Source organism: Phaethon aethereus (assembly GCF_964289735.1).
Source record: "Phaethon aethereus genome assembly, chromosome: 7".
Classification (NCBI taxonomy): Eukaryota; Metazoa; Chordata; class Aves; order Phaethontiformes; family Phaethontidae; genus Phaethon; species Phaethon aethereus.
The window spans coordinates 11,654,102-11,681,863 of record NC_138583.1 but is presented as its reverse complement, the minus strand read 5'-3'; the positions used below and the strand labels follow the sequence as shown (position 1 = coordinate 11,681,863).

The 27,762-nt window shown below is 40.3% G+C and overlaps 1 protein-coding gene across 1 annotated transcript in view; it reads left to right on the top strand.

The window, feature by feature from the left end:
• Window positions 1–25,720, top strand: part of CHAT (choline O-acetyltransferase) — a gene marked incomplete at its 3' end in the record, with an annotated part of 31,171 nt that extends 5,451 nt beyond the window's left edge. The window contains exons 4-14 of the mRNA XM_082002072.1: window positions 1,267–1,320; window positions 4,031–4,211; window positions 6,528–6,705; window positions 11,197–11,366; window positions 13,425–13,525; window positions 13,725–13,853; window positions 15,041–15,163; window positions 16,663–16,804; window positions 19,803–19,865; window positions 23,611–23,748; window positions 25,451–25,720. Coding sequence (XP_081858198.1) covers window positions 1,267–1,320; window positions 4,031–4,211; window positions 6,528–6,705; window positions 11,197–11,366; window positions 13,425–13,525; window positions 13,725–13,853; window positions 15,041–15,163; window positions 16,663–16,804; window positions 19,803–19,865; window positions 23,611–23,748; window positions 25,451–25,720 — 1,549 coding nt within the window. The remainder of the gene's footprint in view (window positions 1–1,266; window positions 1,321–4,030; window positions 4,212–6,527; window positions 6,706–11,196; window positions 11,367–13,424; window positions 13,526–13,724; window positions 13,854–15,040; window positions 15,164–16,662; window positions 16,805–19,802; window positions 19,866–23,610; window positions 23,749–25,450) is intronic.
• Between the last annotated feature and the right edge of the window lie 2,042 nt (window positions 25,721–27,762).

Sequence of the window (27,762 nt, the reverse complement as noted above, 5' to 3'; positions counted from 1 at the left end):
TGATATTCAGAAATGAAAGTGTCATCACTATTACATTTATTGCATGGAAAAAATTGCCATTTTAATTTTTATAATGATTTATATTTTTTGAAGAAATATTTGCAAAGCTTTTCATTGTATAATTCAAGTAAACCATTTTGCAATGGAAACCAGAAATACTAATTTCTGACACATTGTTTAAAGGAAAACAATCTTTAACATGACATCACTACAACTTGTGGCCACCCTGCAAACTGAAAAGGCCACGCTGGCATTAAGTCATCCCTCTCAGGTGCCAAAAGGGCACTAGAAACACAGGGGATCTAAGAATAAGAATTCAGAAATCATTCCTCCCCAAGAACACTGCTTCCTTCAGGCCCATCCTTCCCAGCCCTGAACCGACCTTTCTCCTTTCAGCTGTTGTGGGCAATTACAATCATTTAAAAAGTGAAAAGGTAAGCCAAGCACAGAATATACCTCTCCAGACACCCTTAAAACAGGATTCCATTCTTCAGCCTTTGCCAAAACATTTTCTCCTTTTAAAACAGTAAACCAGATCAAATCTACCTTTGTATAGTGCAATTTTGCTTTTAGCACTCTCCAGCTGCTCATTACTGAATTAACTACATGTGAATTTATGCTATTATAAAACAGCCTGAACCTTGAAGCCGATATGTGTTATTTTAACATTTTGCACAGACAGCCAATGTATCTTTTTACTTTATTTTAAACATAACTATAGATGCTTCCATTCATCACTGACTAAATTTATTGTGCACACAGCTTTCGAAAAACCTCCACTTTGCACTTGCTAATGCACGTGCTTTAGCAAGGAAATATTTTTTTCAGAGCCTCCTATTCAGACACAGTGCAAATGGGCAGTGTCAGGAAATAATACACCTGTCCACAGCTCTGCAGAAAGACTATCTGCTTAGGACAGGAAGTTCTCTAATAAATTGGACAGCTTATGAGTATTGATATTGAAACGCATGTTAGGGATTCTATTAAATATTCAGCCTCTGCTCCCATTCTCTAAATAAATGCTTTCAGGCTTCCTCCTGTGGTAGTCTGTTTAACCACTTGAAGGGACCATCTCTAGGATTTCATATTTCTCTTGACATGAATTAATTTAGATTTTGGGTGGGGGTCAGGGGCTCTCCTTGCCAAGCCAGACTTTCTCTCCTTATGCTGTGTCATCAATCATTCAGGCTCTCTTCTGTCTCTCAGAAACAGCCCAGTGTTGCTAAATGACAAAAGACTGATGTCACTTCTATCTGCTACTTGCAGGTTTGCTGCCAATCTAATTTCAGGAGTGCAAGACTATAAAGCTTTACTGGACACGTAAGTAGCTTGGTAGGAGAGCTCCTGCTTGAGTATCTGTAGGGCTTCTGATTCAGCGGTGCTCTAGCATGCCCAAAGTCAGGCTGCATTGCACCACTCCAACATTTGGAAGGGCTGGGGCTCCAGCATGCTTCAGGGAAAGAGCTTCAGCAAATTGTATGGGCTTGCTGCTTTATTACTGCAATCTAACAGGTTGGAGAAGGATCCTTTTTGATGCCTGGTAGTCATTACTCTAGCATACGCAGGGCAGCCCAAAGGACACACACAATCTGTGTAACAGACCTATTGAGAACACACCGTGAAGTCTGTGCTCCCCAGACACAAAGAGCAGCAGCACTGTGGCTACACGGCCTGCACACCTTCCCTGGCACTGGACACCTGCCAGGGTGCTGCATCCCCTCCATGTACTGCACACAGAGTGCAGTAGAACATCAGCCCCCAAAAGAAGAAATAACACATGCCGCCAGGAGAAGGAAGCCTCACCATAGACAGATTGTTTCAGTGGCTAGTGAAAATAAGACGTTACTTATGACATTGTTACTTTCTGTATATAAACACAGCGAAACCCATGATTCTTTAAGTCACAAATAATGTAGCTGATAACAGAATTTTACATAGCACTTCTTAACCTCACCTAATATGTTCCAAGTTGACTGCTGAAATCACTGGTCCCTGAAGAATAGAAACAGTGAAGAGCCCAGCAAAATGGACACCACACCATAGTGTGTGGGAAGGGGTCATTTTCCTGTCTGGAAATACAAGAGGCCTATGTGACATGCTTTAACCAACGCTTATTTGTATGAGGAAGACAAAGTCCATATTCAAACAAAGTCCCTATCAACTATGAAGTAGACAAAAGAAAGAGGAAGAGGCTGTTTGCTTTTTCACTTCAAAAGTCTGACAGCTACTCAGACAGTATAGAAAGAGGTAGTTATTTAAGAACACATGCTCTTGTCTAAATATGCCCTGCAACTGCATACACCAGCACTGGCATGCTGTGAAGTACTTTTGCATAATAATGTAGTTTGTTGCATCTTTATATGACAGCATCTGAGATGAGCTAAAGAAACCACATTGCTCAAACCAAGGATAATTTAAATTCTTAATATTTTGACCTTGCTACTGTAGAGCCAAAGACTCCTGTGATCAGATTTGCTTGCCTTAAATCAATAATCATTTAAATCCTCATTACTGTGTCCTCATATTGTTATTACCGTTTGCTTATCACTCTTTCTGTAAAATTATGAGGACACCATAATGGTAACATTTTCAGTTCCTTGTTGCTGTTAAGGACTTCTACCACCAAGAATACTGCTAAGCTTTTCTTGGATCACCCCAAATGCAGATGTACAATATTCCAGCCCAAACCAAGGCATTTAGTTTTAGCTGTGCAGATATTCCATGCAGTTGCCAGGACTAAAGATTTCAAACAAAGCCTAACTTGCTCACATAAAAAAGATATAAGATCTTATATGGACATCTCCTAAATAACTACAAGATTTTCTGGTGCCATCAGTCAGAGTTAATAACTCCTTTCTCAGCTGCTATAATTACAGATTGTCTTATCTAAATCTGCCATGCTATTCCACTATTTTTGATCATCATAGATGCTCTTTAAAACTCTGTTAAATATAAGACGATTTCTGCATTATGCAAAATGTGGAAGAAGGAGAACACTAATAACTGTATTTTGCTGATACAGAAGAACAAAAAAAAAAATGAAGCACCTGTACAAGGAAAAAAGTGATACAAAGAGTTTGAGAGCCAGGACCTAAAATGAATATCCCTGGTTTAGAACTGCAACAGTTCTAAAGAGACACTTAAAGATAAACTAGCATAAAGCATTACCCTGTAGCAGCTATATGACAGTAACCATCCTGTGTGCTTCTTTGCCCCTGCCCCACTCTGGCAGGCTGGAAGTTTAGTCCTCTTTTGCTGAGGGAAAACCTCTGCACCACAAGATCTTCTTCCTCCTGTGGTCTCTGCAGCCCCTCCCGAACAACAGCACCATTATTTCCTGCTGCAGTGACAGTGGGATATTTTACAATCCATAATCATAATTATGATAACTTTTTTTTTTTTTTTTTTTTGCCTGGCCACTAAAGAAGCCTTTTAGGAGTTGTTTTCACATGCCTTCCAATAAGAAAGGAACAGGCTTTCAGCATTGTTCCCCCATAGGTCTAAGTAAAGATTAGCATGTAAGTGAGGCTCTGTGGAAAACAGAAATGCCCTCTGTAGTGCCCCAGTTGTTCCTGTTCATCAGGCAAGGCCCTCTCAAATGCTCTCTAACCACTCTGCACAGTACAGGCCACTGTGATTTGCTGTGAATTTCATCAGTACCTTTTTTCAAGGTGCTATGTCTTTTCCAGTTGTTCTGCAGACTTCCATCCTGGCAAGTTTCTGGGGTCCCATCTAGGCAGGCTTCCCATCCACATTGCAAGGCTGCTTGTGACCTGCTAGTCTTTCCATTTCCACTAGATGATAATGCAATTGCCTAATGAATATGCATGAAGCTGCCAGGAATGATGTATTTAACTTTGCTATGGGAATTCATCTATTTCCCTTATACTGTAATCTCATTTTATTATTCAATTTGTATCATACCTGATCTAATTGTAACAGAACAAAGGACAGATTAGATTTCTTTTCCTTTCTGTCTCTCTCTCCCCTCTCTCCCTCTGGCTTTGTTTTTCTCCTTCTCTCTCTCCAGCCATGCTTTACCTGTTGATTTTGCTCGTGGACAGCTGTCTGGTCATCCTCTCTGTATGAAGCAATACTATGGACTCTTTTCTTCCTATCGTCTTCCAGGACATACCAAAGATACCCTCGTGGCTCAGAAAAGCAGTGTAATGCCAGAACCAGAGCACATCATTGTTGCTTGTAACAATCAGGTAAATGAGTGTTCTTATTTTTATACCTTTCTATATTTCTTAGTTTGCTCAAATTCGCTCAAGAAAAGCCTAATCTAATCACTGTTCAGAAACACAATTAGCATGCTACATATGAGCTCACTTCTTACCAAGCATTCGCTGTCAATATTTCCAAAAGATGCTTCTGCAGCATTTTTGTCCTTAGCCCACGTTACGTTCCAAGTACAGTGATGCAGAAAGGAGGAATGTGGCAGAATTCATCTGCTTTCTCATTCAAACAAAAATGTTTATTAAACAGAGACGAAACCACAGAGAAAAAAAATGTGATTAATGAGTGCATTTGCTGGAAACGCTCTTCTCTTGACAGTCAAGTATTGGCACACAACACGTGGCATATATACCACCATCCCACGTAGGGGGGCCAAAACTATGCCTGAAGAAGTTAGCACAGGTGCAGGCAGAAATACTGAAGCATTAGAGTGAATCTGCCCCAACCAATAAATGCCGCCAAGCAGCAGAGTATATTGCCAGGGCACAGTAGCTTGTAGCCCACCTTGACTAATTGTAGTACTGGAGCCATGTCTGCAGGCCCCCTTTCAATGAAGGGGTAGATCCCAGTGGTCCCTTTTCCAGGAAGTCCTGTTCTTCACCTCAAATGGAAGTTCTCTAGATTCTCTAGGTTAGCTTTAAACAAATACCACCATGGAAATTATTTACATACTTCCTGATTTTATCTCTTCAGGTTTTTTTAATTTTATTCAGATAGCATATGTTTTATTTGAGCCCAACACACAATAAGAGGTGTGAGGGCCAGAAGGAGAACCTGGGGAGCTACAGGCCTGTCAGTCTGACCTCAGTGCCAGGGAAGGTTATGGAGAGGATCATCCTGAGTGCCATCACACAGCACGTACAGGACAACCAGGTGATCAGGCCCAGTCAGCATGGGTTTATGAAAGGCAGGTCCTGTTTAACCAACCTGATCTCCTTCTATGACCAGGTGACCCGCTTGGATGAAGGAAAGGCTGTGGATGTTGTTTACCAGAACTTTACTAAAGCCTTTGACACAATTTCCCAGAACATTCTCCTGGAGAAACTGGCTGCCCATGGCTTTGACAGGTGTACTCTTCGCTGGGTAAAAAACTGGCTGGATGGTCAGGCCCAAAGAGTTGTGGTGAATGGAGTTAAATCCAGTTGGCAGCCAGTCACAGGTGGTGTTCCCTAGGGCTCAGCATCAGGGCCAGTTCTGTTTAATATCTTTATCAATGATCTGGATGAGGGGATCAAGTGCACCCTCAGTACATATGCAGACGACACCAAGTTGGGCGGGAGTGTTGATCTGCTTGAGCGTAAGAGGGCTCTACAGAGGGATCTGGAGAGGCTGGATCAATGGGCTGAGACCAACTGTATAAGGTTCAACAAGGCTGAGAGCTGGGTCCTGCACTTCAGTCACAACAACCTCATGCAATGCTACAGGCTTGGGGAGGAGTGGCTGGAAAGTTGCCTGGTGGAAAAGGACCTGGGAGTGTTGATCAACAGCCAGCTGAATATAAGCCAGCAGTGTGCCCAGGTGGCCAAGGCAGCCAATGGCCTCCTGGCTTGTATGAGAAATAGTGTGACTAGCAGGACTAGAGATTGTGCCTCTGTACTCGGCCCTGGTGAGGTCATACCTCAAATACTGTGTTCAGTTTTGGGCCCCTCACTACAAGACAGACATGGAGTTGCTGGAGCATGCCCAAAGAAGGGCAAGGAAGCTAGTGAAGGGGTCTGGAGCACAAGTCCAATGAGGAGCAGCTGAGGGAACTGGGGTTGTTTAGCCTGGAGAAAAGGAGGCTCAGGGGAGACCTTATTGCTCTCTACAACTTCCTACTCGAGGAAACAGCCTCAAGTTGCACCAGGGGATGTTTCCTAACCAGTTGAGGTTAGGAAAAATTTCTTCATCAAAATGGTTGTCAAGCATTGGAACAGGCTATTGAGGGAAGTGATTCAGTCACCATCCCCAGAGGTATTTAAAAGATGCGGTGCTTAGGGATGTGGTTTAGTGGTGGACTTGGTAGTGCTAGGTTAATCGTTGGACTTGATGATCTTAAAGGTCGTTTCCAACCTAAATGATTCTATGAATATAAGTTCCCTAGAGCAATTGGCATTACACAGGTGTAAAAACATAGGAGGAATGATCCGTGGGCCAGTGCCCAGTGTTTTTGTGCTCCATTGCCTGCAGGTCTGGCTCTCCAGGCAGGACTTCAGCATCTCAACACCTACCCAGGTGAAAGCAAAATGTTGGACCAGTAAGGGTCTAACCCATCTGTGACTGTTCTGACTCCTGTCATTTTTTTGCAGTTTTTTGTTTTGGATGTTGTCATTAATTTCCGCCGTCTCAGTGAGGGAGATCTTTTCACTCAGTTACGAAAGATAGCCAAAATGGCAGAGAATGAAGAGGAAATGTTGCCTCCAATTGGCCTGCTGACAACAGATGGAAGAACAGAGTGGGCAGAAGCCAGGACAATCCTTATGAAAGGTTAGCAGCAGCAATCCCAGCTTTCTCTTCTTCATCACCTTCCTCCTCCTCCTCACCATCATTGCCTTTCTTTGCTGGAGTGAACATTACAGCAAATACAGGACTGAATGCGCAACCTCACTGCTGAATATTTCTAGCAGGAGGAAACTCAATACCTGTAAGTGTTCAGATGTATGTTACCAGGGAAGCATCAGATACAGTTCGACCCTTTGTTTGTGTATGTTTTAAGTGTTACACCATGAAATTATCTCACTCCATTCTCTGTTTTTCATCACATAAATTACATTACATAAGATTTTGTGATTTGTCTCTTTCTTCACATCCATTTTGTACCAATAGGAATGATGGATCCTCTTAGCTTTTGGCAACTATTAGACATTTTTCATCTCATCTAACAAAGACATCTGTAAGTTAAACACCTATTGAATCTAGCTCTGTACTCTCTCTAGTCAATGGAGAAAAACAGAAAGTACCAGGGCTGAGTCATCCAAATCTTAAGTATCTAGGAAACGTGGCACCTGCGGGTACTTCTCTCTCTTCCAACAGGCAGCATTTAGCTGTCTTGGATTCTGGACTCGAATGCTGGACTTTGAAACAGATGAAAATAAAGGGTAGGATTAGTCACCTCTATCACTTCACACCTTATATATTTTACCCTGAAGCTATGTGATGTAAACGCCCTCTTTTTGCCATTTTGGATGACATTCAAAATGGTATTCATTTTTCCCTTGTGAAAAAAAAATTAACTCATCCCTTCATCTACAGTTCAGCAATGCTACAGAAAATACTGCTGTTTTACCAATGCCCTGGAACATACAAGAGTTGTCAATAGTCTCAAAATGTTTACCATCCCAAGGAAGATCTTCCCTTGTCTTATTCAAGTTTATCTGTGTTTATAATAACTTGATATAGATAAACACGCGTGTGCACGTACACACAGAGTCCTGAACATTATTACGTGGTACCAGTCTCGTCTTCAGGCTTTCCCCTCCCCATCTTTTGTTTTTAAAGCAGGAGAAAAAGATTCCTTATTTTAATGGAAAGAGAGATAAACACATAATTATTTATTTCCTTATCACACTTATAAGTGAAACAGTGAATACCTTGAAATATGCACCAAAATCATCTTCGTAAACTTACATCATCCTAAAGAAAAAAAGACAAGTCAACAAAAACTAGCAGAACCATCTCTCTAGTGTTTTTGGATTACCTGGTATTTGCCAAAATATTCGTTTTAATGAGGAAGCAAACCAACTCAGTTATGCAGCTGAAAAAAAAACCAACATACTCTGCCCTAGCAAATACCACAGCACTGTGATGTGAGCCTTCTCTAATCTAAGCAGGAATCCCATCCTAGACCACTTGTATTAGCATAGCTCCTCTATATAGTAAAACAGAGTGGGTTTTTTTAGTTTTTTTACTATATAGTAAAAACCACATTGCTGTCACACATCGATACGTGATTATTAACAGCTCTTTTTTCTGTCTTATCTATGGTGAAATGTTCAAGCAACAATAACAGAGGAAGAGAAAAGCCTCTAGTGAAGCAGCGTAAGGTAGAAGGGGTCACTGCACAACTGTTCTGTACTGGGCAGGGAAAGAAAGGATGCTTCAGGATGGAGAAGACCTATACAGCACTTTGCAGAGGTTATGAAGGAGATATTTCCATAGACCTACAAGTAGAGGATAGGTCTTCTAGATGAGAAAATTTCAAAGAAACTGTAACAAACCCAGCCATCACTGATTTATAAACACATTCGGTATTTTAACTGCATTCAGGCTGCAGAACTAAAGTGCTCTCCTAAGTAGAGGAGGTGAATTCTTACTCTATCAGGGCTGCTGTCCCATGCATACTGTATCTGAATTTGATTCAGAACAGTCTTCTCATATTTTCCTTTTTAAAACAAAACCCAAAAACCTCAACTAACCAAAAGCTGACTGTCCAATTCAATGCAATTGCGTGCATTAGAAAGGAAGGACAAGAAACGTCTTACAGGGCTTTAGGATTGTTCTCACACTTCTCTGTTTCAACTTTTTCTGGAAATATTCTTATATTTTTATTCTCATGGTTCACGAGTTCTTGTGCAGTTGATTGCCTGCTTTAGATAACTTTTTTTTTTTTTTCAGTGTTTGACCAGCTCTCTGGACATGTCTATTTCTGTAAGGGTGTATTTCCCCTACTTTTCTGTTTCTAGCAGAGCTTAATTTTATTCACTCTAATACCCAGACTCAAGATACCCTGAAGCCATATGTCAGAATAAGGGCTTCATATCTGTCAAAGATGTGTGGGCAGCAGCCACAATGAAATATATATAAACCTATCAGACAACATAAAGCAGAATGCTGAGCAAGCTGTGAGCAGTTTGTAAATCACTATCCAAGCAGTTTTTCCTTGAAGGTGCCTGTCCACAAATATCAGCAGCTGATGTATACGGAGCAACTTCCATTCACAAGGATCTTTTCAGACTTTGCCTTGATGTGCCCAGGCCATCAACGGAACAAATACCACAATTACGGTCAGCCCTGCAAGTGTCACATACTAGAAAATCTTTACAGTCAAGAGGGCAGGGATTTGTCTTCTCCCTTATAAAGTTTCTGAATGCTTTTGAAGACGATTCATAGGGACATCAGTGTTTCACATGTTGTAGGGCAGCATAGATCACTGGCAGAAAGCTCAGCCTATCTACATGCCCCATCAATTACAATCTCCTGGCTCAAGTCTTTGTAGGAGCTGGCAGGAACACCAGGTGCCTTCCCTGGGACTCTGCTTCTGTGAGCGAGGGAAGACAACGCACTCAGCGCTTCACCAGGTCCTCAAGCAGCCTGCAAGAAGTCAGGCTGGCTGCTCCTGTCACTCAGGCCCATGGCTGCCAACGCTCCCTTGCAGGAGCCACCAGACAGCAACAGAGAGTACCTTACCATAACCTGCAAGAGGCCACAGCTCCCCCTCTTCCTTCTCAGCCACTGCTATCACTGGTTTCTCCTTCTCTTGACACCTTTTTCATTTCTTGCATATTTCCGCTCTTTTTTACTACACAGCATGTGGAGAACGAATATGGATGATAACAAGTAGCTCGTTTTTTTCTAACTCCTCACTAACCTATGTTACTCATTTTGGGAAGGTACATTTTTTTCTTTCTTTGAAAAATACTGTTCTTTCAGACGATCAAGCTACTTTTCATATTCACAGACATTAAAAATATGCACATTTTGAAATGACTCCATATTTCAAATGCAAATCAGAATTGTTTAATTTTAAATATTTTTCCGTTCTTTCAGCTAAAATAATCTCCTGAACTGAGCACAAAGTTGTTGAATGTAGCACAGTCTTGCAAGAAGTTTTGATCAATCTGAATTCATCTCTTTAGCTAAGAACATTCTGAAACAAAAACATCACCAAAATCTAGCAAAACCAGCAGATGAAAGCTGATCTGTTAAGAATGGAAGGAAGTTTAAGGTGATGTTTGAAAGCCCTTTTTCCTTTGATCTTAACAACCATTTAACAGCAATTAATGACGTTATATGCTTTTGAATAAAACAAGTTCTTATTATAGGTTCCACACTTTTATCCTTTCAATTAGAAGCTGTATTAAGTGCTAACAATTAAATATTTCCTATGCCTCAAACTGGCCCTCAGAAGCAAATAAACATTTACATTCATAATATTTCTGAGTTAAAGAAACTGAGAAAAAAACCTGCATAAATACAGTATAAGTAAGGAGGAAGTGCTGAGGGCAACGTAAAAATGGCCTTTCTAGTCCACCTGTAGAAGCAAGAGTGACCAGATAAGAAAAAGAAACAGAGAAAGAGAGCCAGAAGTAGCACATTTTATTCAGCAGTACATTAGTGATAGGAGGGAAGTGGAATGTGGCAACCCTTGGCTTTGGCAATACCATGTTCACAAACTAAACCTCAGGACCTCATCCACAGATGTTTCCTCATGTGATGCAATATATCCAGTCCAGGACTTATTGCTCTAAAGTACAAGAAATGGCCAGGGCCAGGACAGAAAAGAGAGTTTTAATACAAAGAATACAAAAGCAACATAGGCCCTGCTGTTCCTTGTCCAGAAAAGGGTTTTAATGGGAGAACACCACAACACCAGTATAGGCCCTGCTGTTACAGAGCAGAATACTGCAGCACTCTATTTTCCACCTGTCCTCTCTGTAAGAGTTATATATAAAATAAGTAAGCATTGCTGGCTTTAAGAGTAAAATCTATTTTATAATATAATTACTTCAGGAAATGAAAGGCAGAAGAAGAAAGTGGATATTATTGAATCATATGAAAGATACACAGAAATATTACAAAAGTTAACACACAATTTAATGCCTTGGTGTAACATTTCCTTGCACTGAGACAATCTGCTTTTGAGAGAGCTCATTGCAGAGTCAGGGTCAGATCTTCAATGCTTTCCAAGGCAGCAGGGTTCCCCAGCCAGTGCTGCACTACAGTTAAGAGGATGTGAATGTTTCACTCTTTTATTCCCAGATTCTACTAACCGCGACTCTCTCGACATGATTGAACGGTGCATGTGCCTGGTGTGCCTGGACAACCCAAGCGGGGTGGAACTCAATGATACAAACATGGCATTGCAACTGCTACATGGGGGAGGCTACCATAAAAACGGGGCCAATCGTTGGTATGACAAACCTATGCAGGTAAAAACCTTACAGAACTACGATATTACTCGCACATGGCAAAGGACTCCAGTTGCCCTCGTGGTAGGGACCACTTAGAATCAAGTGGGAGAAAGAGGGGAAGGTGGTGTTCAGCATCTGCCAAGGCAGGGTTGGTGTGAGCAGCGTTCCGGGGAAGCAGACCTACTGCCTTGTGACAGTGGGGGAGCCTTCCCCAACACAGGTATGCTTTCACCCTCCCTAAGTTCCCTTTCCTCTTGAGGAGGTAAGGCAGATACACAGACATACAGGTAGGTAGATATCTGATTTAAAAAACCAAAACAGTACGCATTTAATTACACTCAATCAAATGGAATAAAAATGCTGGACTAGCATCCCAGAACAAAAAATTAAAGCACAATAGCTTTCTCTGTTTTCTCTTCGCTCACATTTTCCTGACAACCTGGAAATGCTACTGCTTATAATTTAGCATGTGTTTAAGTTAGTATTAAGTTCCCACTTAACAGACTGTTTAATCATTTAATGGCATCCTTGTTGAGACTTTCCTGGAAGTATTGATTTCTCCAGCCTTTTTAGCAATCAGATTTTGATTGTCATATTTGAAAACGTCACAGTGTTATTTTCACATTTTGCAGTAGACACAGGGTGAAGCAATGTATTAATCTCCGACTGTCAACAATGTTGATGCCTCATGAAAAAGTGAAAAAAAACCCCTGACTGATATATTGCTCATGCAATGCTTGTTGCTCTTGCCATATCTAAGAACAGCAACATGAAAAGAGAAAACACAAAATTAATTTCACTTGCACTGACTTACCCCAGTGCAAATACATTTCAGTAGTCACTCCTGATTTATGCCACAGCAAATGACATTATTAGCAGACTCCAGTGCTGTGTTTTTAAAGAACAAACCATTTGTGTTTAGTTCAAATCCTCAGTTATTTGCAGGGCCGCTAGTTGAGATGTTTCAAGCAGATGAGAATAAACAAGATCTTCTTTTTGTTTACTATCAGAAGGTAGCAGAAAGCAAATAAATTTGCACAATATATGGGAGGGCTTCTTCTGTCCAGATGTATTCAGCCCAGAAGTAGTTCAAAGGTGAGGAGAAATTCTTAGGGAAAAAAAGATCCCATTTTCTTTCATGCAAACACAGATTATGTAGGAAGCCATTCTCACAACAGGACTTTTTCTTTCTCTCCATATTCTTCTCCAGCCTTGCAGTAAGGCATCCAGGTAAACTTTTTGCATCACACACTTTGTGAAAACCTTATGGGAACCAGGGAGACAGGATGCATACATGTGATACAAAGGCACAGAGTGAGCTGAATAGGAGAAATCCAGCCAAAGACACTTCAAAAGAAGTGGTGAGAAAAGTCCAGAAAAATGACAGGAAACATGATACAAGTTGCAGTTTTGTCCTAGACGTCTGCTTTCGTTTGAGATGCAGGAGTAACCAGCTGCATGGAGGTATCACAGAACTACAGTGCAGCAGGTTAAGTGTCACCAGTTACACCATGTATATGCAATGAAATCAGGAATGAAGACAAGTAAGAGTGAAAGGAAGAAAATACCACCAAAAAAAGGTAAAGAGGAAGCAGGGCAGTAAAACAAGCTATGGGAAAGCTATCAAATAAGGATGAGCTTGCTCATTTGATATGATATTTGTGATAAAATGTCATCCTAAGGGACTTCCCAGATAAAGAAGTTGCACTGCACACAAATGTGGAAGGAGAACCCCGGCCTGTCTTTCTATTGACGGGTTTTCTTTACCATAAAGCAGATGCTAAATCTGATTTCCAGACTCAATGGGAATTGCTAAAATTTACATTCTTGCAGAACTCAGTCCAAAACAGCAGCATGAAAGGGATCCAGTGCAACACCATTCACAGGACAAGAAACTCTCCCGCAGTAAGTCTGTAAGTCACCTACTGATCTGTAAGTCAAGGAAGTTCCCGATATGAGCAGTAAGAAAACCACAGAAGAACGACAACATCTTTTGTTAGGTTGCCATCATGGGTAACTTACCCAGAACATGATTTATTCCCCATACATCTTGAACTTGTTCTTTTCCTTGCTTAGTTTGTGGTAGGAAGAGACGGAGTCTGTGGTACCGTGTGTGAACATTCCCCCTTCGATGGCATCGTGCTGGTGCAGTGCACTGAACACTTGCTTAAACACATGTAAGTCTCCTTTCAGTACAGCTCTTGTACGCACACCAGCCTCCAGGAAGCCTCTGCCAGTGGCAAATTCCCCCTGATGCATGGGGCCACTAAGGCCCATACAACTGTTGGAAACCAGTCATTTACCTGCTGAAAACGCAGTGTGTAACAAATAAGTTTTTCCTGTGACCTTAATGACTTTTCTCTCACATATGAACAGGAAAGAAAGCTCCAAGAAATTAGTCCGAGCTGATTCAGTGAGTGAGCTTCCTGCTCCACGGAGGTTAAGATGGAAATGTTCCCCTGAAATTCAGGCACATTTGGCATCATCCGCAGAAAAACTCCAAAGGTAGAACAGATGCCTGATTTTTCTCAGCAATGACTGCAAGCTGGGAACTACCCAGCACAGTGAGTGAAGGCATGGGTTTCCTCCTGAAGGGCTCTCCATGCCCTCCTGCTCCTCCTCATCTTCCTAAGCTGGACATACCTAGCATCTCTTTGCAGGATGGCACCCCTATGGTCTGGAGCTTCTTCACTGTATTTGGGAATTGCATTACCATTGTTTTTCTTCCATGTAAATATCAGGAAATCTCAAGACACTGGAAAAACAGTTGAGTCCTATTTGCACAGGATGAAAACAGTGCAGGTCCTCTGTTGTTGCAGATACACTTTATGGGTTTGACCTGACTAAAGCAGAAGCCAGGGCAATAGGGATATGTGTATGGGACAGTAGAATACAACTGTTTTGAATAAACAATTTGAATTCAGGAATGTAATTTGTTTACATCCATGTTGCTCCCACAAAGGTTAGTTCTTCTGACTGTGTTTCCAGACTGTAAAAGATTTGCATGATCTTTGGGGGTGGGGATGGCAATGAGAGATTTTTTTTTTTTCAAATTATTTAATCTCAACACTCAGGCCAGGGATCACTCTGTAGAGAGTTAACACATTGTCTACATGATCAGCTGTAACTATGTCCAGTGTGACTGCATTAGATGAGACCTCAAAGTGGCCAGAAGCATACATGAGAGTATGAAAACATTCAGGATGCAGAGTAATTCCTTTTTGTTTTTAAACAGAGGTAGTAGTCCTCTAAATTGAAACTTGCAAGGAGCTTACAGCCTTCATCAGGTTTTAAATTCACCCATTTCTGACACTAGTAAATCTCACAGAAATGTGTCAACAACAAAGGAGGCCCTGGCTTAGGCTTCAGGAGTGGAAATACTAAATCTTGTTTTTATTAAAAAAAAAAAGAAAAAAAAAAGAAAAACTGTTTTAGTCAAATGAACAGAATGACCTGAGTGCCACAGCTCATGTTAAGGCTGCGAATAACAATCCCAGTCTAGAACCTGTATGAATAAAAGTTACTGACTAGTAACAAGCCACCGAAGGCCAGGACTGTCTGTAGAACAGGAGCCCACTCACCTCCAAATGGGTAGAGGCAGGAAGTGATCTCTGCATTTTATTTGCAAGTGGAAATGGAACATGAGATTCTTGCATCTCCCCCTGCAGTAACTGCCTCTGCTTGTTTTCCAGGATAGTAAAAAATCTGGACTTTATCGCCTACAAATTTGAGAACTATGGAAAGGAATTTATTAAGAAACAAAAGATTAGCCCGGATGCCTACATTCAAGTAGCACTTCAGCTGGCATTTTACAGGTAAGGTTAATTCAAATCATAGGAACGAGGTAGCACAAAAGGAGATTCACAATTTGTTTTTTTATGTAGAGGGTCCATCTTTTCCTCAGCACCCAAACAAATGCCTCCTTGCATAGAAATGAGTGATCTTGCCTAATGACTGTAGTTCAAACAAGATAGAAATTTCCACCTGGTTCTAAGACAGAGTACTCCTTTCCTTCGCTCCCTTTCCATTTCCTTGCTCTACTTGCCCATCCCCATGTCCCACACACACCATTCCCAGACAGTACCCTCCTCACAGATGTCCCTGCACTCGGCATGGAGAAGAGGGTGAGGTGATGTGGCAGAGAGTGGCAGACAACCCTACCACCCACCGCAGCAGAACCAGCTAGACAGTCCCTGGGGCAGAAACACTCCCTTGCCACTGCGGATAGGCTTGGAGAAACCATGGCAGTAACCCATAGCTCACCACATAGACATCCCCTGCACCACAGGCAGAAAAGTATTCACAGGGAAGAATACTATAGCAGCATATCAGATCAGAGTTCCTACACAGGATAGTAACTACTTCTCCTTCCTTCTTCACAGGCATCCCAAGATTTGAGAATATCCTCTAATTTCCATGGTATTATCTAAGTTGGGTATTATCTACGTTGTCAGAACAGCTAACACTCCAGGCTAGAGACTGGTTGCATGGTTCCCTGCATAACAGCCTATTAAACGAATAATTCTTTATCATGTCAAATTAAATCCTGAAGTGGTCTTTACCTAGTCAAAACCAGAGATGCCTAACACATTTTGCATACTCCATTAACATCTGTTAAAAATCCATTTTGCATATTCCATTAACCAGACTCCAATGAGCTGGTCCAAGATTTTCATCGGGATCCCAGTCATAATATAAATCCATGTATGCAACAAAAACCTTAGGGGACAGTTATGTTCCAAGACCCCTGCTTCAACTGGAAGGCACAGTAGGCTTCCTGAAGTGAGGAATAGTAGCTATATACCTGGACCCAAATTAAACAATAATCTTCACACTGTTCTATTTGCTATGTGGGTTTTCATTCCAGCTCACAGTCTCAAACAACACCCTTCTCCCCTTTCTATCTTTCATTCACACACAGAGTGCATTTTTTTCTTATTTTAAATAAAACATATTTCACACCCATAAGCAAATGATTAATTACACAATTATTTTATGATGCAGTACAAGTAAAACATTACTTGAGATCTTTCAGTAAATTTTAGTTTTACTAGTCTTGTTTTTACACAAGTCATTTTTTACTGGCAATGCATAACTAAAATGTATACAGCTGTATGCAGCTCCTCGTATTAGAAAGGAGTGAGCATCCATCTTTTTTAAGTTTCTTGTAGAATTCTATCAACATTAAGATGAATACTATGTGAAAAATAAAATTGTGGCTCTAACAATAAAACATACCAAGCCTATATTTCTTTTGGTCTTTATTACTCCTTGTAAATAATTATTCTTTGGTTTTTTTACTTCATTCTCTCAGATGCCACAGGAGACTTGTTCCTACTTATGAAAGCGCTTCCATACGTCGATTTGATGAGGGCAGAGTTGACAACATTAGGTCTGCTACCTGGGAAGCATTTGCTTTTGTAAAAGCAATGACTGATGACAAGACAGCTCTATCGGTATGTTGGTCTATCTCCCTCTGCCTTCTTTGGCAAAACACTAAGCAAATAATGCATTCATGATCCCCAATCTCTCACTTTTTAACTGCTAACCGAGAACATAAAGGCATAGGGCAGGGTAGCAAGCCTTACAGGATTTTGCTTTTTGTGCAAAGTAACCATTAAGCTAAATATAAATATTTCCTTACTTTTGCTTAAGCAGCCAGAAGGTTCAGAGGTGCTTAAAAATGAGATTATAAGAAAAAAACCCACCTGATTTTAGACTTCATACTGTCTTCTGATCTATCATCAGATCCAAATTCTGCTCCCTGGAGACATCTAGGCTGAACGTGCAAAGTTCAGGATCATTATACTGCTACACCCAGGGAACTGCCTAGCAGTTTTATAGGATCCTCAAAAGGACTGAACCTTCATGATGAAAAACCTTCATCAAGCTAATAAAACAACTCTCCAAACTGTCCTGACATCATCCTGCAAAAGGAAAAATTAAATTGCCTTTCTTTGAGACATCACCATCTTTTTGCCAGAAGCATGAGTACTGTACATAGTAGATGGGGATGCAAAGAGGTACAGCTGAGAGAGCTGAGACTATAGCTGCACAAACAGCTTTGTGCACTATCCCTCCTGCCATCCCTGGAGAGCCTACCTCAACATGTGTCTATGTGCCATTTCCACCCACTGCACTTCGCTGCTGTACAGGGAATTTCCAGGTGGTTGTTGAGATGCAAAACACTGCCACAATATAGATTATTTTGCACAGTCAGACCACTCCAGTGGCAACAGCCCACATAACTGTTCTTTAGAATCTAGCATAGCATTGCTAGAAGTATTGCTGGGCTGTAGATTAAGTGTAAATTAATGAAATATTGTAAACCAAGCTCTAATGTCCCAGACAATGAGGAGAATTTTCCCAGAGAAGTGCTCTGTTCCTTCACTGCTTCTTCAGTCTCCTTAAGGTTACCATGCCCAGAATTTAGCTTATCATGAAAAAGACTCAAATAAAGTTCCATGTTAAAATGATAACTGGAAGGAAACTGAAAGTAATTCCCTACACTGAATGGGTAATTCAAGGCAGATTATGACCATACTATTACACATAATAGTGACTACCACACAGTAGACAAGAAGAGGTTGTTTTTATTTGCTATCAGTGTCTTTTCTGACAACATGGTTCTCAATCATATTTCATCAGAAGCTGCTGTCATCTGTGCACACCTTCCCCTCCACGCTTGGGCGCTCAGCATACCCCCAGCCCCAACACACATTGCTGCAGGCTGACCGTACTCCCAGGAGGAGCCAGCTTGTTCCTACCACAGTGTTTTGCCACATCCTTCTTGTTCCCTCGAACAATCTCTTCCTACCTTCCTTATTCCAACACTTAATTCTGGAGCTCTCCCAAAGCTTCAGCATTTCTCACCATTTTATCACCCAAATCTGAGATTGTGCCCACCTTTCACAGCATCCTAAACTCTACTGCTTCACAGAAGCAAGCAGAAGAGTGCATGTCTAGAGTGAGCTCAGTCTCTGCTCCCAAATCTTTATATTGCATGCCTTGGCAGTACCTAACAGGGAGATAAATGGTTTCATTCCCCCTGAAAAACTTGTAATCATAATGCAAACCAATCCACTGATAGCTTTCCTGGCTTCTTGTCCACAGAGAGACGCAAAGGACATTTAAACTGATCTGTGACTGTTCTTTCCCACAAGCTTTTAGAAATCTTTGGTTTGATGTGAACATTTTTCAGTTCAAAACTATATATATTGTTATCACAGAATCATCACAAATAAAATTCACTTAACACAACCCTATTCCAAGGTGACTTCTTAAGACCTACAGATTGCCTCTGGATGTGAAGGGGTTAATTCTATTTTTTTGGACAAAGAGATACATTGCTTTGTTTAAGTAGCCTTGAACTCCCAAAAATATTGTTTATTAATCCAAATCAAATTAAAAACTATTTCCTATCTGATGCTGATGAAAATGGTCTTCAAACAATGGCTTGAACAGTCACAAAAGATTGATCAAATTGGATTGATTCTCTAGCAGGAAAAATATCTCAGGCATTTGACACTTGCTGTAAAAGAAGCAGCAATTGACATTGCAGAGATTGCTGAATAGCTGTAAATTAATCAGATTTAAAGACTGCATTTGGTAATTTAATCTGTATAAGGGAACTAAGGCCTAGCTCTAGCCCTATGAAAAAATATCAGACTCTTTTACTTTGAAGGTCCCTGATGGTGGCCTTGAATTGCTTCTAAAATTAATTCTTTGTTCAAAAGATCATTCATCCTCCATAGGAGCTGAAGGCTCCCTGTTTGTCTGGAGACCCAGTCATTTCTGGCTGTTTCAGGGTCTCCCAAAGTTGCAGTGTCAGACTTGATGTACAGCAGGGCAGCACTTCTTAGGATCGTTCCCTTAATATAAAAGGCTGCCATTTGACAGGAGTCAGAATTTACTAGCTTGTTATCCGAAATGTGAGGCATCTGTGGAGGGTAGAGCAGCCTTGGAAAATTCTAAATGCCCTTTCACACAGGGGAGTAATTTTTTGAGCAGCTAGTAAACTATCAGTAATGGCTTTCATTAATATCACTGTCATTGTCTAGATAAACCATTCTGGAGAAGATATACTGCCTGTCTGTTTTGAAAACACTGAATTACACTAGGCAATTATTTTCCCTACTTCAAACAGAGCAATTCAATTAGTAATAATCTACACCCTCAAAATCCATAGAAGGAATCCATGCAAGAAACTGCAAGTCTTTCCTTGACTTCAAATAACCCACCACCAAGGCGGCTGTTCAACCCTTGCACAACAAGGCACCGTTGCTGATTGGGACATTGAATACCTATGGCTTTTCATTTATTAAGAGTACTTATACCTGAGCCAGGAGCAAAGGACATTTGAGGGTACTTGCCCTTTGGCTGCTGGTTAACTGATGGAAGATGCTGTCTCTCAGAGTTTATTCGATAGTACATATATTTTGATTCTCCTAACAGGATTCTGAGAAGATGCAGAGATTTAAGGATGCAATTGCAGCTCAGACTAATTACACTATTCTGGTGAGTAAAACACTGCTTTGTCTGAATAAAGACTAATTAGTTTTCTCAAGAAAAGGACGAAGATACAATCATTAACTATTAAAGCACCAGAAAACATAGGCATCTCTAGGAAAGTAGGAAAGTACCTGCTATGCCACACCTATGAAAATTTCTAGTGACACAAACACCCTCCAAATAGACATATTCAACTAACCTCACCTTAAAAAATACTTCCTGGAAAGCAAAACAACTAAATTCTGCGTTAGACATCAGTGACAAGACCATCACTCTTGGGCATTAGCTCTCTTATTTAGAGCTGTCATGGAACATGATACTCTGTATTCAACATATTCATGGGGAATGTGCATCCGTGAAATGTTTATGATTTGTATCTGTGTCATAATTAGAAGTCCCAGACACAAATTAGGATTCCACTATTCGGTGCTGTACAAATTAACAATTAAAAATGGACTCCATCTTAAAGAGCTTGCAATCAAAATTTAATAAGGGGTTTTTTTAATAAGTATTGACAGGTTTGCAAGGAGGAACAGTAGCCGGATGAAATAAGCCTTTATTCTGTGTGCTCTGTGATTAACACAAAATGTTAGCCATGCAGATAGCAAAGAAAAGTGACAAGGACAGCTGACAGCCTTATTAGGATGAGACATAAGGAAGGCTTAAAAGTAACCAATTTAACTGCTGTGTAACACGCGTGAGAAGTAGAACCCCACTGCAAAATCCAGATCTCCCAAATTTACAGGTATTTAGACCAGTAAGCTATAATGCTACAGATAAACTCAAGACAGCTGTAACACAACAGGAACTTTTGTTTCTCCCTCAAAACTAACCATTTATGTATTTCTTATGTTACTTTTCCCTAGAGGAGAGAGGTCCTTATCTGGGACCTGATCCTCAGACGGACTGGTATTTCAAAGTGCAGTTTCTAATAAAAGTCTCTAACACTGAGGGAATAATTATAGTAAGCTCTCTTTTAAAAACCTGAATGCAGTGTCTAATAAAAGGAAGAGACACCCTCCAGTGAAGAAATCTGTTTAGTATCAAAGTAAAGGTGGTTTCAAAGGTATATTCAGACCACTGGAGAGATGAAGTGTTGCTTTCAGGCAGGATTTGTTCCTAAGACTGTGAAACAAAAGAAGCAAGGAAGAAAAACAGTTTTGTGTTTCATGCGTTGTGCTGGGAACTCACATCTTAGAAGCTGAGACTCCACGTCATCTCTAAAGCAGAGGCAAGTCTTACTTCAGGGCAGCTGTCTCACCTGAACCATCTCAGGGTAATCTCACAACAAACACTAGGTCACAACCAATGGAATTTCTGTATATCTCTTAAGGAAAAAAAAAAGAGATAAAAAAATTCCATAAAATACCCCCTCCAAGTCATTTCAGTTCCAGAAACTGTTATAAAATTCAGCCTCCAGTGTAGCTCATGGGAAAATATTAAAATCACCACTGGAAAAATAATTTATCTTTAAAAAAGGTCTCCAGCTATTTCTACTCATCAAGATTTCCTTTCTCTCTCAGAATAGCAGAATGTAATTGTTGTGCCTTTAAACTATGGGCAAGACTTACATGGTCTGACTAAATCGTGTGTAACAGGCTGAAATGTAATAGCTCCTAAGAAAAACAAAAAAAATCTACTTCATAAAACAAAAAGCAATTTAATGATTTTATTTCCCCTTGTTAGGGCTTACTAGTAGCATTGCTATCTTAAATGTGGAGCTCTAAAATTCAATTTAGCACAGTTTTTTCCTATGCGTTGACTCACAGTTTATTTCGTTAGCCTGTCTCGGCCTCTCTTCAGACATGACATTGATCTATATTGCAAAAATGTCATTGCTAACAGCCTTATAAATCTTGTGTGATAGCAAAATATTTCCTTTGATTATCAAGTCAGTTTCCCTCTATGGGAAAAACAGCGTAAGCACTGCCCTGATGTACGCTACATTTTTGCAAGCATCCTTGCTCCGTCTGGACTGATGAACAAATAGCCCCTTTGCCAGTGGGTGCCTATGCCTTAATAAGCCAAACAAGATTACACACTCCTGGCCCCCTGCTTCAGGCTCTTATTAGTGGTTAAAATGATTCTCCTCTTAAGAGGAAAAGCAAACTTGAGCTTTTCTTTTTTTTTTTAATTCCCCCCTTACGAGGAAAACCAAGCTTGTGCTCTTTTTTTAAATCCTGCCTTCTCTCAGGTTGCTTGTTTCCCTTGTAACAAGGGGCCTGTGCCACGGGGATATCAGTCTGCCCTCAGTGCAGTACAACACCCCTTGTTCAGCACTGCCTTCCCAACATGACTTCAGCCTGTTACCAGGGATGAGCTACAACTCAGTCCTCATAATGAATGCTCTCACCAGTGAGAGTAAACTTAGACTGAAAGATTTTAAATGCACATTTTATTCTGAGGCAAATCCTGCTTGGTTGGAACAGCTCCGTGCTGTTCTTCGGATGCCAAAATTTTGCTTTGGTTTCCTAAAGAAATGAAACTCTGTAACTATCCTGTCTGCCCATGTCCCAGTACTGACTTTTGATCCTGTTATCCATCTTCAAACACATTTGCTAGCAGGGCAAAGATCTTACAGCTAATAAATTCCTTAAGTCTGTAACATTAGGTAGCTGGATAGAGCAGAGAGACCCAAGCATAGCAAGCTCATGGCAGAGGCTTACTGCAGGCTCAGCAGCAGCTCCTGTGAGCATGCCCCTGCTGCTCGCATTCAGGCACTGCACATGCTACCGGTCACCTCACCTGTAACCATGAGACAGGAGAGAAAACTGGAGACATTTGGGAGCAGGGTTTGGGGGAAAGCATGTCTGGTTCTTCACTGGGGATTATGGTGAGCAGAGACACAGGCAAGCAGGATGGCAAGTAGACTGCTCTCGGTCTCCTGCTTGTCAAGGCACATTATTCTCCTTTGTTAAGTCCAGTTTAATTTGATTCTAGACTCATGGTCAATGGACTACGTACCATCCAACTCTGCTGTCCTACACTTACTCTTTCCAATTGCCTCGTCAGAGTTAGGGCTAAATTAAGGGCTGCCCTGAGATAATCCAACACTGCAGTGTCGCCAGCACAGGGAGACGGGGAGGGCACTGGGATATTTGGGCAATGAATTAAATTGAGAAGGCATCCGTGTCCCTGACCTCAGTCTTCTGAGTTGATGGGGTGTGCTAGTAGATCTGTGAAAGATCACTAGTGGATCTATGTTGTTATTCTGTGATCACTGTTAAATCTGTTGCAGACATCTACCAGATCTTTGGATCTAAATTCTATGGAATGACACATGCTTTACCTGCCAGAGCAAGATGCAGGCAGCAAGGCATGAAAGATTAATTTGTTCCAATTTGTAGGTGTTTTGGAGCCTCTTCTGTTGAAATATAATGCAAGTGACACATAGGAAATTCCAAAACACACTTTGAGATTTCTTGTGTTCCATAAACTCCCCTCAGCAGCTTTGGAAGCCCAGCCCATGATACTCCTCTCTGAGGGATGACGAACACCCAGAACACCAGACAACATCAGCACATAGTACATCTCAAGACCATTTCCTTCCTAATTTTTACATCTTCAGAGCATCATATGAATTTCTAGCTACTGATCATCAAAGTGCATACTCAGAGTAATATCTGAATGTTACAGGCATTACATCACTCAAACCAAGTTCATCAACTCTGACCAGAAAACAAGGCAGTAACAGCCGAGAAAATGTCTCCATACTCAGTTAAATGCTGGTGTCTTATCATGTTGTACACAGGCTATTACTGGAATGGCAATAGACAATCACCTGCTAGGGCTCAGAGAGGTGGCACGGGAACACTTCAAGGAACTGCCAGAGATATTTACAGATGAGACATATTTGACAAGCAATAGATTCATCCTCTCGACCAGCCAGGTGAGTTTCTTCTGTTCACCGGTCTTGCTAAGCAAAGGCTAATTCATTTGCGTTCTGCCAGACGTTGTAGGTCACAGTGAGAATGATGCATTAAAAAAAAAAACGAAGCTGATACTGTCAAGAAGCCTGGAAAATTCTCCAGATTTTTAATCCAGTTTTGGTTCATTCCTGAAAATCAGCACAGTAAATACTGACTGAAGTTAGCAGTTCCCTTGCAACATCCCAAAGCCCTTCCTGGAAATGTACACAAACAAACTCAGTAAAATTTTTATGAGGGCTCAGTGTTTCCTCACTTTCCAAACTACGTATCTTCCCATTCCCTTTCTTCTCCTCCTTCCCCTAAGGTGACAGATCTAGTGGGAATTCTTTATGCCAGTGGCAGTACAGCCACAAGCCAGACAGGCTGCCACTCTGAGAAACAAGAGCCATGAGGAAATTTTACTCTTAAAAGTATGTGTGTTTGAAATCTTTGAGAGCCTTCAGCTACTCTGTGTTAAGACTGCAACATCTGCAGGCATGCATCCTGGATTTACAGGCATTTTAGACATTTAGAGAATTTTACAGATTTACAGTTATTTGCAGTTACACTAAGATACTCAAGCGTCAGCATTTCCTACATTTAATATTCGGAATAAGGAAATATCTTTATAGCATACAGCCTATAAATTAAATGTTTCATTGCATATAGTAGCAGTCCTAATGAAAGAAGAAATCTATGTAGGAATTAATTTACTGAAACACTAACCCAACTGCACAGATTGGAACTATGCAAAAGAGACTTATTAACATTTTATGCCATAGCATGATATTATAAGTAATTTGATCTCCTCATAATGTTTGTAGGCTTTCAGACATGAGTGAATGAAACCAACATACTACTACATAAATTCTCCAAAAAACTATCCATGAGCAAAGAGTGTTTCTGAATAGCTTTATGGCCTTCGGCTGTTGCACAGCAAATTTATCTGACAATTCTATGGCTCTATTAGCAGGACTAATGGCTTGTTCTACACCATTAAAAAGCCAAATGTCATTTGTGAAGGCCCATGTACAAAAAGTCTGAAAGATACAGATTTCTAACACATCTTTCATTTTCTGCAGTAGAAAGTGTTTCAGTCCTGTATTATGCTGTGATTTAACTGAGGCATATAGAAATATAACACCTAGATACATTAAAATATGTTTTTATACAGCATCACAATTAAAAATAATTATTAGAAATGGACAATACTACTTTCTATAATTGAATGCAGTCTTCACATTACAAGCTTAACATAACCTTAAGATAACCTTAAGACATTAAAAACCTTAATGAAGTTTTATGTATCATAATTATTTATCATAATTTTATGTATCAGAATTACACACAGCCCTACAAATTCCCTATCTATCTAACAAAGCTTACAGCTGTTTAAGATCTATAGAAAGCAAGCAAAAAAATGCATTACATTCACTTCAAATTATACCGGTTTTCAAACACTAGCAAACAAACAGAGCAACAAAATTCTGTACTGAGATCAGCTTTTACCTTCCAAGTGCCAGCTCCAGGTCTGGACTTCTGAAGGAGGTGATATTCTACAAGGGGGAGTCACCACATTACCAGCATTTGTAGCATTTGTTTGTCTTTTCCTCATTCCTAACCAGCTGATTTCAGGTGCCCTGATTAATCAGAGATTACTCCTTACCTTCTCCCTGCAACCAGGTTCCAACTACCACGGAAATGTTCTGCTGCTATGGGCCTGTGGTGCCCAATGGTTATGGGGCATGTTATAACCCTCAGCCAGAGCATATATTATTCTGCATCTCAAGCTTTAAAGACTGTAAAGAAACCTCCTCAGACATGTTTGCAAAAGCTGTGGAAGAAAGTCTCCTAGAAATGAGAGATCTGTGCAGCAAATGCGACTCTACTATAGCAAAGCCACTTGCTAAACAAGAAGCAGCCACACAGCTGAAGGGTGACCGCAAACTCTAAGAGGCTGTGGGGAATTACTCTCCTGAATTCACCTGATGAAGAAACAATGACATAGTTGTTCAAAGGCAAGATAGTACTAGTAATATATTAGTGTAGAGCCAAATGTAATTTGTTTTACATTGTTGCCAACAGTTAAAACCTTGTAAGTACTAAATCTACCATTTCTTGCATGAGAGTCAGCGAAAAAAGTTTGGTCTCACTGGCTGAAATGAAGGAAGAAGTAATACGAGTATGTGTTGCACTATCATTTCTAATCATAATCAACTTAGGCCGTTTTCTCACCTAAAAAATTAAGTTTGTGTATGACATAACTTAAATACTAAGGCATACCAATTAATTAATATCCCCTGCAAGTAGTTCCAAAATATTCACATCTATTCCTGCAAGATTTGCATGTAAAGGAAAAAAAAAAAAGACATTTCCTCCATTGGGAATGTTGAGAGTAACATTGTACATAATAGGCTGATGCCATTAAAGCTTGAAAATTTGCATGAAGAGCATTTAATACAACCATGCTATTTCCTATGCAAGAAAAGCAGAGTATTTTTAAGAGTGGCTGCTGTGTATTTCCACAAACAGAGTTTAGGAGGATTATACTACTGTTTGCATGTTCCCCCAATTCAAAAATGCTGCAGAAGTAATTTAGCCTTTATTCTGGTTTGCACTGGCCTCAAGCACAGTCCCATTCTGAACGCAGCATATTGGAGATAAGATCCGTCAGAGAGAACTGGGAGAATTTTGTCCATAACAAACTGACTTAATTATTTCTTTCTAGCAGTGAGCAAAATCCGGTCTGACAGAGAGACAAAGCACAAGTGCAATTCAATCCTACTTCAGACCTTTTTCGTTTGCACAGAAATGAATTTAGTCACTGTGACTAGCAGGAAAGCGTATGCAACCACACGAAATCAAAGAGCAATAAATAACTAGAATGAAGAGGCAAACTGTCAATACAAGGAATTCTCCAAGCTAGAGCTATAAATACTAGTACTGGTACTCATATCAGCTTTGCATCATCCCACTTGAGAGGGACTTATATTTTACATTTTTTAATAGTAGATGTAGGACATCATATTCTGCAATATACAGTAAATTCAATCAGGAAAATAATATCTGTACCAGAGTATCTGGTAATTGCCATATTCTCTGAGTGTTATCCTGAGGGTTTTCTCATTATCTCTTTCATTCCCTACAAACCCTTCCAAGGACTGGTATTTTCAGTTACCTTCCCTCAAGCTGAAATACGTTGCCTTGCATAGAGGAGTTCAGCCATCATTGTTAGAATACAACTTACTCACTGACTAAAGGCACACACTTACTAACTCCAGTGCAGATCCTTTGCTAGGCAAGCTGGAGCACTCTTGGAAGCCTGGCCAGGGACTGCTTACTTGGCTGTGGAGAAGCGGAGACCATTCTTCTTCCTTTGTAGACTGAACAATCACATGCTTAAGCACTCTCAAGCCTAAAAGCAGGAGAATAAACTTCCTACAACAAACTATAAGTGCAGACACGTTTCTGTCTAAGAACTCTAGATACAGATTCAGTAGATTATGTATGTCCATGCTTATTTTACTACCTCTTTGGAGTTGCATACATGCAATTAAGCAGTCTGCTGGATAAAGGCTATCCATAACTCCATACATGGAAGCACAGTGGGCCTGATAATCAATTGGAGCAAGTCAGCTATGTTGCAGCAAATCAATCGATTTACAGCGATTGAGAGCTGGGCTCATTTTTCTAAAGATTATGCGTTCATTTAAAAATATGTATGTTTCATTACTCCTTGAGCTGTGGTTCAAACCAAAGATGAAATCTATTTTTGATTATATAAAATACTATGGCATAAAAGCTGCCCCAAAGTTAAAATGTAAAAAAATAAATTAAAAAAAAAATCAAGAAAACTGATAGTCAAACCAAATGTTCACTTCATGAATATACTGTTCAAAATATGACTTTAAATTGTTCCTATACTATAATTACAAAAATTACTTTGAAACATTCCCTGTAATTTTACTTTGTTGTCTCATGCCACTACCAAAGCA